Source organism: Siphateles boraxobius, unplaced genomic scaffold, assembly GCF_051911475.1.
Source record: "Siphateles boraxobius isolate OS27281-9 unplaced genomic scaffold, OSU_SipBor_1 8, whole genome shotgun sequence".
In the NCBI taxonomy this organism is placed as follows: Eukaryota; Metazoa; Chordata; class Actinopteri; order Cypriniformes; family Leuciscidae; genus Siphateles; species Siphateles boraxobius.
This window is the reverse complement of record NW_027509208.1, coordinates 1,494,529-1,513,416: the sequence shown is the minus strand read 5'-3', so window position 1 is coordinate 1,513,416 and position 18,888 is coordinate 1,494,529. Positions and strand designations below refer to the sequence as shown.

At 35.9% G+C, this 18,888-nt stretch overlaps 3 protein-coding genes across 3 annotated transcripts; 2 read left to right on the top strand and 1 right to left on the bottom strand.

Annotated features, from left to right (window-relative positions):
• Positions 1 to 16: 16 nt before the first annotated feature.
• tatdn3 (TatD DNase domain containing 3) lies at positions 17 to 4,675 on the top strand. Its single transcript, XM_077220119.1, has 10 exons — positions 17 to 150; positions 616 to 648; positions 758 to 831; positions 1,000 to 1,081; positions 1,180 to 1,242; positions 2,032 to 2,141; positions 3,510 to 3,565; positions 3,647 to 3,759; positions 4,172 to 4,252; positions 4,347 to 4,675. Exons 1-10 carry the CDS (start codon positions 94 to 96, stop codon positions 4,476 to 4,478), a joined length of 801 nt encoding a protein of 266 aa, XP_077076234.1. The 5' UTR covers positions 17 to 93; the 3' UTR covers positions 4,479 to 4,675.
• A 223-nt stretch (positions 4,676 to 4,898) lies between these two features.
• On the bottom strand, positions 4,899 to 5,500 carry spata45 (spermatogenesis associated 45). The gene is made up of 2 exons (XM_077220120.1): positions 5,098 to 5,500; positions 4,899 to 4,987 (listed from the first exon to the last, which is right to left on the bottom strand). The coding sequence occupies exons 1-2, from the start codon at positions 5,432 to 5,434 to the stop codon at positions 4,968 to 4,970; spliced, it is 357 nt and encodes a 118-aa protein (XP_077076235.1). The 5' UTR covers positions 5,435 to 5,500; the 3' UTR covers positions 4,899 to 4,967.
• Positions 5,501 to 6,356: 856 nt separating this feature from the next.
• flvcr1 (FLVCR choline and heme transporter 1) lies at positions 6,357 to 18,111 on the top strand. The gene is made up of 10 exons (XM_077220118.1): positions 6,357 to 7,316; positions 7,898 to 8,042; positions 8,470 to 8,610; positions 10,090 to 10,157; positions 11,666 to 11,769; positions 12,995 to 13,105; positions 13,450 to 13,555; positions 15,120 to 15,231; positions 15,321 to 15,385; positions 17,013 to 18,111. Exons 1-10 carry the CDS (start codon positions 6,657 to 6,659, stop codon positions 17,082 to 17,084), a joined length of 1,584 nt encoding a protein of 527 aa, XP_077076233.1. The 5' UTR covers positions 6,357 to 6,656; the 3' UTR covers positions 17,085 to 18,111.
• The last annotated feature ends 777 nt before the right edge of the window (positions 18,112 to 18,888 follow it).

The window sequence follows — 18,888 nt, the reverse complement described above, 5'->3', positions numbered from 1 at the left end:
AAAAACAATTAAAGGGAAGAAACGTTCCACCCTTCACGGTTGTTTAAAAACAAGGTTAATACGAAAAATATTTTTATAGGCTACACTAAAATCATGGCTAGAGAGTTCATTGACTGCCACTGTCACCTTTCAGCAAATGAGTTTACACAGGTAAGAAAACTCATGGAGTCATCAAATTCAATTGCGAAAGACTTATCTTAAAGTAATAAGGTCTTTATGGTCTTATCTATCTCCTCTTTAAATATAATGTGTGTTACAAGCGTACTGAGAGATAAAAAAAGAAAAAGAAAAAAAAACACTTAAACCAGACTAAGCAGGTTTGCTGGCCTCGGCTGGTTTAGGTTTGTTTCAGCAGACTGTAGTTTAGAACTAATCTAATTATTTTGCCATGGTACAGGTACTTATAGTAAATTAGGCCACTTTATGTCCAAAATGAAGTTACAATAATCAAAGACAAATGTTTTTATATAGTGTTTTATGTAAACCGGCTATGTATGTCGTCAGTATCATTGTGTTTATTTAAACTATATACAGATAAAGGGCTTGTTGCCACACCACGCAGAAATCAAGTTCACTACAGTTACAGAAGTTAGTTATTTTCATGTTTTTCCCTAGGACATAGATGATGTACTTCTGAGAGCTAAAAAGGTAAGCTTTTGTCAAACCTCTGTAAATAAATAAATAGATAAATAAAAACTGATAATAAACAAGATCCAAATGTTGCAACAATGACCTCGTCGGTTTAATGTAATTTTAGACTGGAGTGAAAGCTCTTGTGGCAGTTACCGAGGGAGCCAGTGAGTTTGAGAAAGTTATTCAGTTGTCAAAAACGTAAGTTGAACATAACCTCTCATGTGTCAACAAAAGCTTTGAATAAGAACATTCTCACTTTCCTGAATCTCAAAAGCATCATGTTGCCTTTAGAATGACTAAGTTATAGTATGCTTACACAGCACCAGACACATGCAGTGTTACTAATATTTAATGTTTTTCTTATAGCTATCCTGGTTTTGTGTTCCCTTGTTTTGGCATCCATCCTCTTCAAGGGTCAGGGAAAGACTTACACAGTGTCAAGTTTCAGGTGAATATGACAAAAATAACAAAGATAGATAGTTGTACTGTGCTTCATATGCTATATTATGATCTTTTGGTGCAAAAAGATTAGTTTTGTTTTGACAGGACCTGGAGCCATTCCTTCCTTGGTTTCAGAAGCACAGAGATAATATCGTTGCAATTGGAGAGGTAGAGTATGATAGTGTCTTGGAAAGTTATTTTAAACAGACACTATTGGGGATTTTTAAAATATTATTTGAATATTATTTTGAATTATTTGACCCATTTACCAAACCAAAATAAAACATTAAGCTTCCTTTAATTACACAGTTTTTATACCATTTTAATGGACATTATAGTCTTGTAGCATAGAAGTTGAGACTTCAAAAGGGGCCTCAATATGACTTAAAACTATTATAAAATAAGACAGAACAAGCATTAAAAGCCAAAACAAGTAAATATACACAATATATATAAAAACAACTAAATGCATATTTCTTATTTTAAAAAATATTGTCAACAACAACTTTTTTTTTCTCTGAAGAAATCTAATTCCCAGAGCAAGCCTAATTACTAAGGTGTGATTTCTAGACCTGGGAAAAAAAATCAAGTAAATTACTAAAATCTTCTAACTCAATGGGCATTATTTTGTTTTACTGAAAATACATATTGCAAGTTCTGAAAAGCTCTAACATAGTTTATCAGGTAGAAATTTGCAGGGAAAAAAACAATATCCTTAATCCTTATCCAGTAAATCATAAAAACTTGAAAAGTCATGGGGCCTTCAAATATTGTTGTATATAATGGAGGGCCCTGGAGTCAAAAAGATTGAGAACTACTGGTCTAGGGATAATGAAACTGTACGAGACTAGTAGAGCTGGGGTCACACATTTAAGTCGACTTTCAATCTTGAGTCTCTCTAGTTCAACTACTTGTGTGATCTACTGTATGCTTACCAGTATTTTTTTCTCTCAACAGATTGGTCTTGACTTTACCCCCTGGTATGCAAATACTAATCAAGAGCGTGATGAACAGATAAAAGTCTTTACAAAACAACTTGAAATATCTAAAGAACTGGATTTGCCCGTGTGAGTGGCAACATTACATTTTACTAGAGAGTAACCGGAAAGCATACAAGCCGCCCAGAGATTTTGCATGATTTGCCACATTACTTTGCACCATAGACTGTAAAAAAATGCTTTGCACACAGGGCTCTAGACTGCGACCAAATTGTCACATTCGGCAATCTTTTTTCTTGCCGGTGCGACAAAATTTAGTTTGAGGTGGAACTGGTGCCACTACCATTTTGCCCAACTAATAAGAGCTGCCATTTCTGTTGCATATGAAAAACATCAAACGGCAAATGAAACGAAGATCAAAACCGCGCTTCTCGCCGCAGTATTAATAACATTCCTGCGAGATCTAGTGAGAAACATTTAAATTTGGCGCAGAATTCTGTTATAAACTGTAGATATCAAATCAAACAGCACTGTTTCGTGGAATCCAGAAGAAACATTGTTCCATGAACAAACAAGTTATAGAAGGCTTTTCAATCCATAAATCACCAATATTCACTATGGATTTAATGTAGTAACGCTAACTGTTACCATGGTATTGTGGCAGAAATAGTTGAATAGTTTTTACATTATTCATGTCAGGGTTCGTGAGAATGAAATTCAGGCACTTTTTTTTCAATACTTCACACCTTTTCCAACACTTCAACACCTCTAAATGTAATTCAATTTAAATTTTATTTTTAATGTGATAAAAAAAAAAAAAAACATGGTAAAGTGTAACCATTTTTCTTGATCACAATAAAAATCACATTTAAATTGAATTGCATTTAGCTTTGAAGTGTTGGAAAATTTTAGGGGGTCCTTGTTACAGTGTAATTATACATTTAAGTACTGAGTAATATTAATTAACTACATGTACTTACTTTACAGTATATGGATTAGATTTGCTTTACAGTAATTACAATATAAACTACATGTAATATTTGTAACAAGGAAACTTAAAATAGTGTTATCTTTTTTTTTTTAAGTTTTCCGAAATAACTTTATTTTACAGTCCTGTTCCCCATGTACATACAATGTACACTATAAGTACACGTTTATTTTTTTTACATGTGACTTGTTGATAAAAGTTAATTTTATCTGCATCTCAACTCAAGCTCAGTGCTTTACTGTCAAATGTGCATTTCCAAGAAATAACCTTTTAATATTGTTAGTTACTGCACTAATTAATGCAAAATAATAGTAGGCTAATTTTATGATTAAATTACCTTCATGATTAAAACTCCTGCTACCAGATCAGGTGCTGGTGCCCCATCGGTAGAACTTAGTGGCACCGGTGCCCTCAGATTTTAATCGGGAGCCGCATAGCAACAGTTATTGTACATCCTGAACTGACAGTTCATTCTGCAGTCTCTTTGACTCTTGACTCTTGTCTTGAAGGAATGTACATTCCCGCTCAGCAGCCAAGGTTACTATAGCCACTATGAAAGAACTAGGTAAGAGGTACCAGCTAGCAAATCATTGTGTCTCTGTGACCTTTCTGAATTTCTTGCATAATTCTGCTTTTATGTCTTCAGGGATTAGCAAGGCATTGTTGCATAATTTTGCTGGGAAGCCATCGGTTTCCATGGAAGGGGTTCAGGCTGGATTCTCCTTCTCCTTTCCGCCTGCCGTCAGCAAAAACGAGCAGGTTTGATAAGGATTCTCCTTAAATAACTTTGCTCGTCTGCCATAAAGTCATAAATAAGTATGATAAATATGCAATAAAGACATGAAACATGTATTAAAGAATCTCAGATGACCCTGTTCCACGTCGCACATCCTGTACACAGAATGTATGTTTGAACTGGACATATATGTATGATTTAACTGTAGAATCTCAGAAAAAATTGTACAAAAGCTGTCACTGGAATATTTACTTTAAAAAGGTTTTAATATGTACCATTTAGGTAACAATATGTACCTTTGAGGTACTAATATGCACTCTTTAAGTACAAAGGGTACGCTTCAGTCACAGCTTTTGTACCTTTTTTCTGAGAGTATATATGTGACACATATAGTTTCGTTTTTTTTAATATATTAATACTGTACTTTAAATGCAGAGAGCAAAATTAATCAGACAGATTCCACTGGAACACATTTGCCTTGAGACAGACTCTCCAGCCTTGGGGCTTGACAATCATGTAAGTCCTAATCTGTTATAATAATCAGATTTTCTGTATGACTGAGATGTTTTTTGTACCTCACTGCCTGTGTTTTTTCCTTTTACTGCTCTAGGTTAGGAATGAACCCGGAAACATATCGATCAGCTGTGAATACATTGCAAAAGTTAAGGGAATATCTTCAGGTGTAGTAATGGAAGTCACAACACAAAATGCCCTTCGATTGTTTTCGAGGTTAAAAACCTAGAGTTAATTATCTTATTTAATTTTGTAAATAAAGAGCTCACTCAAAAACCAATTGGTTTTATCCATGCACTTAAAATGAATGGAGTCTGGAGCTTTTAAGCTTCAAAAAATGATGCAAAATCACTGCAAAAGTATCATACAAGTATCTATTAGATTAGTGAGTAAATATTTCTGTGCAGTTTTGTTTTGAGAAAAAAATTTTCCCCATTAAAACATCATTCAAAAGTTTTTCTTTTCTGTCTCTTTTCAAAGAAATTCATACCGGTTTTGATATAAGCATGATGGGCAAATGACACATTTTTATTTTTGGGTGAACTATTCCTTTAATTGTATGCCAATGACTTTGTAATATCATTGTTTTTTATATGTAAAATAGTTTAAATAATAAAAAAATAAACCACTATGTTTTATTGCCAGATTCGTTCATTATAAATGTTTATTCCTGTCTGGAGAAAAACATTTGCTCTGCACAGTGGTTGACTGCAGGTCCTCAGACCAGGTGAGCATTATCTAGAAGGATAAAAGTAGACCATATTTTACTTTACCATGGAAAATGTTACCATAATGCTATTTGAAGTATAGTTGACTTTCAAAACAAATTTAGTTGAGGCTCCTCTTACAGCTGTCTTCAAAATGCTTTCGCTCGGGATGTGTGTTGTTGTTGCTGCCCATCCAGGAGCACCGCTGCTCGGGACTCGCAGTCTGCCGCGCGCTGAACTCAAAGCTGCTCCTGAGGTGACAACGGAAGTGCTTTCTTTCAGGTAAATTCCAAGACCTGCTGTTTGCCTCTACGCAACACCACGTCTCTCTCTGCATATTTAACTCGTACAGTTGGTCTTGCTTCGATTTTGACATGGTATTAATTATATGTAGGCTACTTGTTAAGTCGAAATAGCATATGAACAGTTTAGTCGTTAATGTTTGGAAGGATGTAACCATGGTAACCACGCATGTCATTTATGCCCATTAGTTATATATTTAAAAATTAACCTACATTTCAGAATTCGTTGTAATTTAGGTCGTGTTTTGTTGGCTTTGTGCCGCAGATGATTCAGTTTGAATGGACATGTAAGTTAGATATCAATAAAAACTATATATTATCTATCTATCTATCTATCTATCTATCTATCTATCTATCTATCTATCTATCTATCTATCTATCTATCTATCTATCTATCGCCTGCCTATATTCATTTTAACATCTCACTGATATATAATATAAGAAATATGTATATAAATGAGATGTATAATCAAAATTGTTTGTTTTCCACGCAGGCCATAACTCGATCAGCACTTAATGTAGAATAAAATATAAGTCGAATTTAAGAAAGAAGAATTTAAGAAGGCTATAAAGCACATTTAAAACTGTACCGTCAAATTCAGTAGGCCTAAATGTGTTATTAATAATTGTTTCTTACATTATCGCGCTTTATTTAATTTTACTCGGTTCCCAAGCTAAGTTTGAACAGAGATTTCATCGTATTTTACCATATCAAATAGCTTTACATATATTATTTTTTGTACAGTGTGCTTAAATAAATTAAACATTTTATGAATATAGAAAAAATATATATTTGCCACAAGGACAAGAGGCATATTACATATAAGCTGCCCAAAAAGCTACATAAATGTCAGTACTTTTTGAACATTATGTTTTCAGCGGGGGGGTTAGTTTGGTTTACTTAAAAATGTTTATCTCTAATTAAAAGTCATTTATAAAATATAAAAAATTTGGTTAGCAAATTAAGAGCAGTCTTGTTTATGGGGAAAGAGAAGTCTGACGCAGCTCTCATTGTTCATAGCTCTGGTCTACAGTAGAAAGGCTCGCCTACCTACCCCTCCCCTTCAGTCTCATTGGTCCTTTTCTAGCCTATAAATCAGCTTACAGTAGTGAGTAAAAGAGAGCAAATCCAAAGTGGATGCGTAGATCACGCCATCATCATCTCACATGCTGCTGAAGCCGATAGTGAAAGGAAACGTGGTCCAAATTCAGACTAATTCATCTTAAAATTACAGCGTTTTATATGCGTTATTATCAAGTGGACCTTACGAAAACGTCATCCTTGTCTCTTTGTGTCACGCACTTCCCCAGGAAACGTGTAGTCAGAGAATTACACATCTAACGTTAGTCCGATTTGATATGAATTAGAATCTAAGTGACTGGGTTAATTTAGCCGAAATGGTGGCAGGTGAGTTTCTTCCAGAGCAGCATGTTCTGCCTGACAGCACACCTGAGGGCATTATCACGGGAGCAAATACAGACGACGACAGCGGCTACAAGGAGCTTTCCAATGGATCGGTCCATATAATATTGGATCCAAAGGTGCTGGAACAGCAGCTTCCACCACCGGATGAAAAAGAGGCGATGCTTCCCGCCGAGCACAATAACGATGCGCTCGAGACGAGACTCTCCTGGAGGCGGTTCACCGTTCTCGCCGTGTTCAGCCTCTATTCGCTAGTCAACGCCTTTCAGTGGATCCAGTACAGCATCATTACGAACATCTTCATGGAGTATTATGAAGTATCAAGCATTATGATTGACTGGCTCTCCGTGGTCTATATGGTCGCTTATGTGCCTTTAATCTTCCCCGCGACGTGGCTGTTAGATAAGAAGGGGCTGAGGATGACTGCGTTGTTAGGGGCCGGGTTGAATGCTCTGGGCGCGTGGGTAAAGTGCGCCAGTGTGGGGCCCAATCTGTTCTGGGTCACCATGACCGGACAGATCGTATGCTCTGTGGCACAGGTGTTCATCCTCGGTCTCCCCTCCAGAATCGCGTCGGTTTGGTTCGGCCCGAAAGAAGTTTCCACGGCCTGTGCCACAGCGGTGTTGGGCAACCAGGTGTGCATTGTAAATTACAAGTCATTAGAGATGCATCTAGTTAAATATTACTCGACATTGATATGGCAGTACGAATGTCACTTGTCTTAGTATTTAAAAGTACGAATAGGTGCAGTCAGGACAGCTTTATTAAATAAATCACATTAGTTGTAGCATTTACCCAGAATGCCATGGTTACAATAGTTTCCACTAAAATACTTGCTGGAAAATTCAGTTTTAGGTGCGTTTTGGAATGTCTAAAATGATCATAAGTAGCTCTTAATAGGTCTTTCACGTATTCAACAAGTACAAGTTGGTCCATATATTTGGGAAGAATATTGGTTATCAAACAGTTTCGTTTCCCATTGATTTCCATTGCATTTAACTGTTGTTATTATTATTTTGGCGGGAACTATGGTAACCATCATACATTTTTGTTAGTGTACTTAGTATTTAAATACACCGTGATATAATCACTAATTTAAAGTGAGGCTATAAATATTTAACATTTGAGTATTTATTATTCTTAAAGGGTGTGGTGTTTTATTATTGTTTTATGTGCTTATTTTTGGTGACATAATGGTCTGCTTATTTCCATTCAGCTTGGTGTAGCCATAGGTTTCCTGCTCCCACCTGTACTGGTTCCCAACACTGCAGATGACAAAGATCTCATGGGCCACAACATCAGCATAATGTTCTATGGAACAGCTGGAGTTTCAACTCTGCTCTTCCTTCTAACAATATTTGGTAAGAATCCGTATTAATTTCAGATTCTTAGAACTTTTTAAGATGGAGGAGATAAAGAAATAAACATGGAGATAAAAAAAAAATACAACTGATGCATGTAGTCTAAACAAATCATGGAAAATATTCTTCTCTCATTCATTCTTCCGCAATCTATGCTTTTGTCATTTTGGTTAACAATACACAATCAACTAGTTGACTTGGAACAACTTGCAAATTATCTTTGCATAATATATTGATGTGTCATCCGTCATCCGAATATGGGAAAGGGCTGTTTTATAAACATGGGCAGGAGAGTTGTATGCAACAATGATTCATATTTTAAAGAGTATCAAAATTAATACTTGTATGTTAATCCCTCACGACATGTTTAGTAATCCGATTATCAGAATTACATGTTCGTGTGTCTCATTCTCACTTGTTTTCTCAGTCATTAAGGATAGACCTCCACTCCCACCCAGCAAAGCCCAAGCTGTTCTCTCCACTGGTCCAGCTGAAGACTATTCATACAAACGATCAATCATAAACCTCTTTAGGAGCAAGCCCTTCATTCTGCTCCTCATCAGCTATGGTGAGAAGAATTCAATACAAAAATTGAAAATTCCGTCATAATTTAAGGCCATTCACACCAATAACGGTAACTATACGATAACCACACCTCATCATTTTCTAAGCTCACGCTGCAGTTATGTGGTCTGACACATTAAATGCTTGAGTTGGCAGGATGGATTCTGATTGGCTGTCAATGTTTTTATCATTCATCAACTGGAAAAATAGTGATATTGTTCCTCTTTGCCGTTATCGTTGTAGTTGTAGTTTGGATTCTGCTATTCTTTTATATTTAGAACGATTATTAGAACAATATACTTATCCTTAAAGTTATTTTCCTTGGTGTGAATAAGCCTTAAAGGGTTAGTTCACCCAAAAATGAAAATTAAGTCATTAATTACTCACCCCCATGCTGTACCAACCCCGTAAGACCTTCGTTCATCTTCGGAACACAAATGAAGATATTTTTGATTAAATCTGAGAGGTGGATCACTGCTACATAGGCTGCCAGAGGGAATGAAACTTGACGGCCCAGAAAGTCATTAAAGAACATGTTTAAATAATCCATGTGCCTACAGTGGCTCAACTATAAGTTTATCAAGCGACGAGACTACTTTTTTCCCGAAAAAAAAAACATAATAACGACTTTATTCGACTATTCCTTTTCATTCCTTGTGGGCCTGAGACGAGAGTTCAAGAGATTTTCACGACGCATGCGCGAGAACTGAACAAGAAGTATTAGAAGAAGAACGTTCTCTTCTCAGTTCTCGCGCATGCGTCGTGAAAATCTCTTGAACTCTCGTCTCAGGCCCACAAGGAATGAAAAGGAATAGTCGAATAAAGTCGTTATTATGTTTTTTTTTTCGGGAAAAAAGTATTCTCGTCGCTTGATAAACTTATAGTTGAGCCACTGTAGGCACATGGATTATTTAAACATGTTCTTTAATGACTTTCTGGGCCGTCAAGTTTCATTCCCTCTGGCAGCCTATGTAGCAGTGATCCACCTCTCAGATTTAATCAAAAATATCTTCATTTGTGTTCCGAAGATGAACGAAGGTCTTACGGGGTTGGTACAGCATGGGGGTGAGTAATTAATGACTTAATTTTAATTTTTGGGTGAACTAACCCTTTAACTCACACGTATGTTGTTTTAAACCTGTATGACTTTCTTTCTTACATGGAATACAAAAGCAACATTTTATTTTTCTTTAAAATATGATGTATTTCATTAAATACTTTTTTTTTTTAGGGGGGTTCACTGTTTCTTTAATCTAATCTTAACATTTATGCTTTTAATAGAGCACAATACACCATTCATAATGAGATGATTTCTGTAATTTTATCTTGTGTATGGCTTATTACATTAATACTGTAATTATACAGTATCAACCTTCTCTAATGCTACAATTTCAGTTTTATTATATAGAAAGTTCTGCACTTCAACAAATATGGTCAACCTTTTTTTAGCATCATTTTTAAAAATATCTGATAATGTTTTTAGGCATCATGACGGGATCATTCTACTCTGTATCTACACTTCTCAATCAAATGATAATTACTTACTATCCGGTAAGTGACTTTTGATAAACTCTGTATTAACCGCTGCAGCATGACTATGCCATGTGCCATATCCGTCTCAGGCGCACCACGGTACTCTTTGCCGGGAATGGGCTGCTGGTCACCGATGTATTGTCCAGTTCATTAGCTGCTTTTCATGCATGCCTGCTACTCATGACAGAGTCCAAATGAAAAGACAAGCTCTTCTGTGTACATTCCCAAGTTTGATCTGTCCGAATGTTCTGCAGGCTTTCCCACAAGGCTTAAGTTTAGTGACCACACACACCAAGGGATATTTCTTACTGTCATATTCACTTCCATATCTGGTCATGAGATCTTTAAAAAGAGGACGTTGAGCCAGGTGCACACTGTACGATTTATAATAGTCCTTTAGCATTTTTGCTTGTCATACTGTACAAACATGATCCCGGCTGTAAGCCATGTCACACTGCGCGACAGTCAAGATTTGTTAAAAAGGGACGCATAATGGAAAAAAGAAGATGCACAGTATGTGGAGCAAGTGGGGGTTTGTTGTTGTCACACTAATTGCGTCATCAGGTTCTGCGCTCCTATTGGTTTTTGATTTGCTGGTTGTTGTAGGAGAATCCACACTGACTCGACTGCTTAGACTGGCGGTAAAATTTGATCGTAATGGTCATTAATCAGCTGTCGGCGATCAAAGACAACAGATATTGGCTTAGGATTCGCAAAAAGTTGTCTCAGACGTCCAAATGGTGGCCAAAATCGTACAGTGTGTCGATGAGGCCCAAAAATACATTCTGGGCCGGGTTGCAACAAACCTCTTGAGCTAAGAATATTATTAGTTATAATTCTAAACAAATTAAAGTGTTGTCACGATACTGAAATTTCTAACTTTGATATGATAACTTTTTTGATTTGACCAATGATTTTTTTTTTTAGACCATTCTCAATACCACTGGGAATCTGGGAATACTACCATATAGATATTTGTATTATTATCATCTCATCTTTTTTTAATGAATTCATTTAGGTGATTTTGTTGCACTAGCAATCACACTGCACAGGAATGTTTTATTTGAAACTTTGAACTAAATTTACAAAAAAGACAAGTAAACAGTCAGCAGTAAAATAAGAACAAACAAACAAATTTGAAACGATAGCACAAAAAGTTTTTAGGTGGGTCTAACAGTAATATTCGGGTAAGAAATACTACAGAAATTAAATAAAGTAGGCTAATCAAATGTAAAATAACACTGGATAGTCTTCATTCGATGATCGGTGTATCGATCTTGCATAAAATGAGAACTTGAATCGTTTCAAATATTTCTGTATCGATACATATTACGACAACTAAAACAAAGGAGGGGTTTTGGGGGGGTTTGTTGCAATCAGCTGCTGGTTAACAAACTGGAGGCCTATTGAACTTGGTTCTATGAGCTCTTTATACCAAAATCCTGAGATCAAATCTCACTGGAGGACAGTATCACTAGCATGTTTGTTAAAATCACCTTTAAACCTTCCAGAATTTTTGTTTTTAGGGTGAAGAGCTTAACACAGGGAGAATCGGCTTGACTTTGGTGGTGGCTGGGATGTTCGGCTCAATACTGTGTGGAGTCTGGTTGGATCGCACTAAAACCTATAAGTATGTATATCTGCTAAACCAGTGGAATTGTTTTCTAAAAACATTTTGATGTATTTGTTTTGAAGCATTTAGATCTCGCACTCATATTACTACCAGATTTTCATTATTAGCAGTTTTATTAGCAGCTGCTAATCTATAAATTGTTTTGACTATGTTGAGTATATTTTTTTCTTTCTAATTTGTAAAATAAAGGGTTAGTTCACCCAAAAAGGAAAATTCTGTCAGTAATTACTCTCCCTCGTGTTGTTCCAACCCAGTAAGACCTTCGTTCATCTTCGGGACACGAATTAAGATATTTCAGATTAAATCTGAGAGCTGGATCACTCCTCCATAGGCTTCTTTAGGGATTGAAACTTGTTCCCCGAAAAGTTATTAAAGACATCGTTAAAATAGTCCAAGTGACTACAGTGGCTCAATATTAAGTTTATCAAGCGACGAGAATACTTTTTGTGCGCAAAAACAAACAAAAATAATGACTTTATTTCAACTATTCATTTCCTTCTCTGTGGGCCTCGAGTCAGTTAGCGTAGTGTGATTGCGTAGAGCTACGTCACACGTAGGCTCACTATTGGCCGACGCTGGTCATGTGTGTGATGCGTGTGACGTTCAACAACAGAAGCGTACGCTATTACACTAGTGAACTCACTCGAGGCCCACAGAGAAGGACATGAATAGTTGAAATAAAGTCGTTTTTTTTGCGCACAAAAAGTATTCTCGTCGTTTGATAAACTTAAGATTGAGCCACTGTAGTCACTTGGACTATTTTAACGATGTCTTTAATAACTTTTCAGGGAACAAGTTTCAATCCCTTAAGTATCCTATGTTGGAGTGATCCAGCTCTCAGATTTAATCAAAAATATCTTAATTCGTGTCCCGAAGATGAACGAAGGTCTTACGGGGTTGAACAACATGAGGGAAAGTAATTACTAACAGAATTTTCATTTTTGGGTGAACTATCCCTTTAAGGTGGCGCCACATTTTCACAAAAATATTGTGGGCAAAAAGATCCATTTTCTGTTGCCAATAGTGTAGCGATATTTCAATTACAGCTCACATTGAAGTCACTTGCAAGCCAAGCACCTTTCTGTTGGTCAACACAGCGAATTTACCGGACCAACTTGATCCCATTACGAAACCTGCGCAGGGAAATCTTTTGCCCCCACACAAATAAGATTTGAGACAAGCAGCTTGTCAGAAGTTTCTAATTTTTCCTTTCACCCAATAGATTGACAACATTGATCGTCTACGTGCTGTCCTTTATTGGAATGGTGGTGTTCACATTCACGCTGAATGCTGGGTATCTGCTTGTTATCTTCTTTACTGCTGGTGCCCTAGGGTAAGCCTGCCATTAAAGTTCAACTTATTCTGCCCGTCACTATAACTTCTGATATTAGTATCTTGATTCACAAGTCCAGACAGACCACTATTCCTTTATTCTCTCTACCAAGCATTGTTTGTATATCTTTTTTTTAGTGCTGTCAATTGATTATAAAAATGAACTAATTATTCACACATTTTTTCTGTAATTAATCGTGATTAAAAACATGAGTTTTTAATATTTTAGGTTTCCTATTGTTGTTTGATACATGTTTGTACATGCTGTCTGTAGCTTCTCCCATTTGAATTGTTCTCTACCAGCCAGGTACATTTGACTCATGTTACTACTATTTTTTTCAAAAGGTTTTTTATGACTGGTTACCTTCCCATTGGCTTTGAATTTGGTGTTGAAATCACATACCCTGAGTCCGAGGGCACGTCATCTGGTCTTCTGAATGCCTTTGCACAGGTATGTGTGGCCTGCTCATTCAACTGGTTTCATTCTTGTAATAAGCTTTCAGTTGACCATTGATTAAAATTACTCAATGTTCGGTTTTTATCACGGTTTTAGGGTGGTTCGGTATGTGCAATGTTCATGGATAAAAGGACTAAATAAAAACAAATAATCAAACTACAAGCATCAGCACAAATACATACAATAGAGCAAATATACAAGGATAATTGAGCCTTCGCAAAGACCCGCCCCCCTTAGTTACTGTCGCTATGTCCGACAAGCTACGCCGCTCTCACGCACACACCATGTTCTCACGCAGTGAAAAATACATCGCGGATCAGAGAGGAGACTGATAATAATGACAGACAGGACAGACCAGGTTACTTTTCGGTTACTTTTGATATTAAACAAAGTCTCACCTCTCAAGTCTCAAGAAATTTAAACAACAAATACCGTTTTGTGGCTCTTTAATGTGCCGTGACAGATCGCTGTAGAGCCTCAGTTAAAGCTGCTCGTGAACCGATCATCTCTTCCTTCTAGTTCATTTATAGCATCAAATAAACATGAATGAACATAAGAAGGTATGTTGTTTTAACCGCGGAAAGGCGTCAGTATATTCAGTTTTTCAAGTTCAAATCCTCCCATGTTAATCTACTAACTCTCCTGACTGCTTTGTCGGACAAAATGGCGGATGGCGAAGTATGATTGGTCAGATCACCTGTCAATCAAGCTCCCCGCGAAGGGTCAATTTCCTTGTCTTTTGTTTGATTAACATTAAAAACACATACAGACAGCAGGAATATAAGGCTGCTGTCACTTTAAGACATAGTGCATGGATCCAGTACACTGATACCAAACAAATGCATTGTCTTTCTCGACTGTTAACGTTAACTTAAGTCTTAAGATATAACCTACTACAGTATGTTTGCTAGAATTTGCAAATCAACCTTTCAAGGCTTTTCGTGTGCGCTTTGGTTGAGCACAAATCTTCTCACAGCGTGTGCGCAAGTTTTCTTTCGCCTCTTCTTGTGCAAGAATGTTTAAATTGGCAAGGCTTAAATGAGTTTAGTTTAAAAACAGAAAGCAATGTGTGCTGTTCAGGTCTCACCTGTGCTCGCGTGCTATGAACAGCCGGGTGATGACGGCGTAAATGACTCGGTCATATTCATACACTCACATTGAACAAAGTTTAGTGGACGCCAGACTGTGTATCCATTGACAGTCATACATTAGCGTAACTCTGTCTGTTTTATTTATTTTCAACAAACCATATTATAGATGTGTATGCATCATCAGATTTTAGATAAACAAGTGGGTGCTGAACCCTGGGTGGAGAACAGTACGTTCAATTTTTTTTACCGAGAACCATTCCACCCCTAAATTTCCATACACACCCTGGTAACCACTTTTTAGTTAAAACAGCCTGGTGGAATACACACCAACATTTAATTTGGTAAGCTTAGTCCTTCTGCATTTACTCGGTTTATCTCCAACATGCTGACGAACAGGTTTAGATTATTCTTAAATAAGTCATTGGTATTTAAGTATGTCTGTCTCCTACTCCATCTTTAATTTTTAGGTGTTCGGCATCATATTTACTCTCATACAAGGGAAGCTGACCACAGACCACGGCCCACTCAGCGGAAACATTTTCTTGTGTGCTTGGATCCTCCTTGGCATTGTTCTAACAGGTTACTTTTCTTATTTACAGGCCTTTCCTATTATTGATCAGTATTGTATGTGGACAGCATTAAGAAACCTTTTTGGTTTGTTCCTACAGCTCTGATTAAATCAGACCTCAAAAGACACAATGTCAATGTGGGCAATACAAACAAAGGACAAGAAGTAAGTCTCATTTTTATGCTATTCATCACATTTGCAAAATAAATATGCCAAACAGAGAGAGGCTCAACCATTCAAATCTTGAAAAATATCTCGGCGCATTTATAATCAGTTTAGTACAAGATCAAAGTAACATTTTAGGATCAAAAAGAACCAAACTATGCTAATAAAAGTGAATATTCAGTGGTACTGTTAAGGTTTAGCTAAAGGATGAGTCGAGGACTCAAGAATGCGGAATTTTATGTTCTTTTATTTAATAAAAAACAAGCAAAAACTACCCCGGGGGGCAAAACAGGACCAGCAGCAGGACTTAACTTGACTCGACTTGAAAAACAATAAGCCACAGAAACACACGAGAGGGAATATTCTGGCACAGGACGATCTGGAACAGGACGATCTGACACAAGACGACAAACAGATTGAGAATAAATAGGGAGCAAACAAGGCAGATAATGAAGGAGAACAGGTGGGGCAAATGAACCAATAAACAGATAACAAGAACAAGATAACAAGAAGGGTGGGGTTACACAATAGACATGAAAGCACATTGCACAAAGAACCAGAAAAGCAAGCCGTGCGAGAAAACAACGAGAAAGCACATGGCCGATGTAAACACAAACCTCCTGCTATACACAAAACAACACCACACACAGACAGAAGTGTGTACGGCCCGAGTGAACTTGAAACCGCCTGACATGTTGAAAGTAAAATGTAATGTCAAGAAGTGTTATTTTACATTTTATGTTTTTATTTATTTGTATAAGTATAGTTTTGGAAGAAATATGATATAAAACAAGGCACAGCATTTTTTGGCATTTCTTTGTTTTTCAATGTACACTACCATTCAAAAGTTTGGGCTCAATAAGATTTTTTGGTTGCACTTTATTTTACAGTACGTGCACTTGCGTGTACTTAACTAATAAAGTACTGGGTAATATAAGGTAACTACATAGGTTAAGGTTAGGTTTAGGGGTAGATTCAGGGTTAGTACCTAGTTATTATTACCCAGTTATTATAATTACTATAATAAGTACATAGTATGTACATGTAAAAAAAAAAAAAGCAAAAAATGTTTTGTAAAGAAATTAATACTTCTATTCAGCAATGGTGCATTAATTTATAATGTTACAAAATATTTCTGTTTCAAGTAAATGCTGTTCTTTTGAACTTTTTATTTATCAAATAATTCTGTAAAAAAATGAATCCGGTTTACCACAAAAATGTTAAGCAGCACAACATTTGATAATAATAATAAATGTTTATTGAGCAGCAAATCAGTAGATTAGAATGATTTCTGAAGGATTATGTGACACTGAAGACTGGATTAATAATGCTGAAAATTCAGGAATTAATTATATTTTAAAATATATTACTATGGTAAATAATTAGTTTTTGTTTTACTGTATTTTCTATCAGATAAATCCAGCCTTGGTGAGCAGAAGAGACTTCTTTCAAAAACATTTTAAAAAATCTTACAGATCTCAAACCTTTGATTGGTAGAGTATTTGGCCTTCGATATCCTGGTGTTCAAGATAACCATTTGATCAATGAATTGCCGTCTTAAGGGACATGAAAAAGATTTCCATGTCTAAATGAGATCTTAATTAACACGTGTTTCTCTCTCCTGAAGGTTCCCACTGATGAAGCTTCCAGTGACGTCAAGCTGGAGTCCTCTAGCTTACCTCACAAGACTTCAATTTAAGTCTTAAACGTTTCCAACAGCACATCAAAAATCACAAGAGATTACAGACTCTCCTGAGAAGACTTGAAATCTCCTTATTTTGCTGTAATGTAAAGTTATAGCACAATTTTCAGTGAAAACGGACAGTGATATTAACAAATATGCTGTACATTTTTTTTCTTTGAATCTAGGCTGAATGTATATAGAATCTGTCTTTTAATTATACATGCATGCATTATTTTATTTATTTATTGTTTCAAGAATTGTGGACCAAATGTTAGGATTTTTAACATGGCTTGTAAGGCCCAAATGCACAATGATGTTGGTGTGACTGGAACAGCATATGTTTGTTTGCTTCGTCTGACTGTGTGCTGCTGGGACGTTTCTAAAGTCTGTTGTTGCATTGCAGAACATCTACATGTAATAATTCCCATCTTATTTATTCAGGATGATGAAGAGTGTTCTCTGAACTAAAAAGACATTGGATGCAAATTGTAGTGTATACTGTATGTAAGTGCTTTAGCAAAATCGCCTACCATTATGAGGCTGTGACATCATTTCAAGTGCGTATGCTGTCATTGCAAGACAAAATCAAATGTTTATGTTCAACTTTTTATTTTCCAGAGAGCACAAACTAACCTTTCAGCATTTGTACCACATTAAGAATGTGGTTTGTTTAAACAGGAATGTGACATATTTACAAGAGTGAGGTTTTATGAATATGTCATTCCGCTGAAGTGTGGAAGAAAGAGCACTATTATTTTAATGGTTTATAAGTCTAGGTTTACTTACTTTTAACTAATTTTCTTGTTTACTTTCGATGTATATTTATTGGAAAGATGGCTTTTTCCGGATTGTTTTCTTATTTATACATTTCTGGCTTGAATTTCTACTGTTTCTATTGGTATACTTGCAGGATAATGAAGGCAGCTGTGCAAACTGGGGTTTCACATGATTGTCACAAGTGATGCTGTGAAATTCACTGTAGAAGGGCTCATGTTTCCATCACTGCTGTTTTAAAATAAAAATGAAATTGCTCATATTAAAATATGCAGTTGGTTTGTTATTGCTCTAGCAAGGGACCCCCAATTACATTTTAAAAGTCTTACATATAAAGTTCAAAAAAGTCTATAAAGACCCAATTTATGTTGTGGATTTTTATTATTATAAATGTCTACAATGTTATTCTGAAAATATTTCGTTTCTATTAAGTCACATTTCACGTTTTTTCCCGACTCATTATAGTAATGTACTGCTAGATTAATCATTTATTTATTTTAATCTGTTGATTATTTATTTCAATATATCTATTTTTTACACTGTTTTTCTCTATGGACTTCTTAGCGCTCCCTACTATAATAAGATTTCGTGAAGCACGTTTTAGAAAGCAACTATTCAGATATTACTACGTCGAACATACAGATTGAGGTTTTCAATTAATAATAAGTTTAAAAAGTAAAACAAAATAGATAAACTTGAAATTATTTACAAATCAAAGTTTGAGTTGAGTTGAGCACGTTCCGGTTGAATGAATTGCAGGACTTTAATTTGAAAAAATTTGAGTTTTAGAACTCTAGCGCCCTCTAGTGATCATACAGGACATTTTTCATCAATGCGTTTTGACCTTAAAGGAATAGTTCACTTCAAAATGAAAATTCTGTCATCATTTACTCACCCTCAAGTTGTTTGAAACCTGTATGAATGTATTTTTTTCTGCTGAACTCAAAAGAATGTATTTTGAATAACATCGTTAACTAAACAGTTGATGGGCCACATTGACTTAATACTATGGAAGTGAATGATTTATCCCTTCATGTGCTTTCCT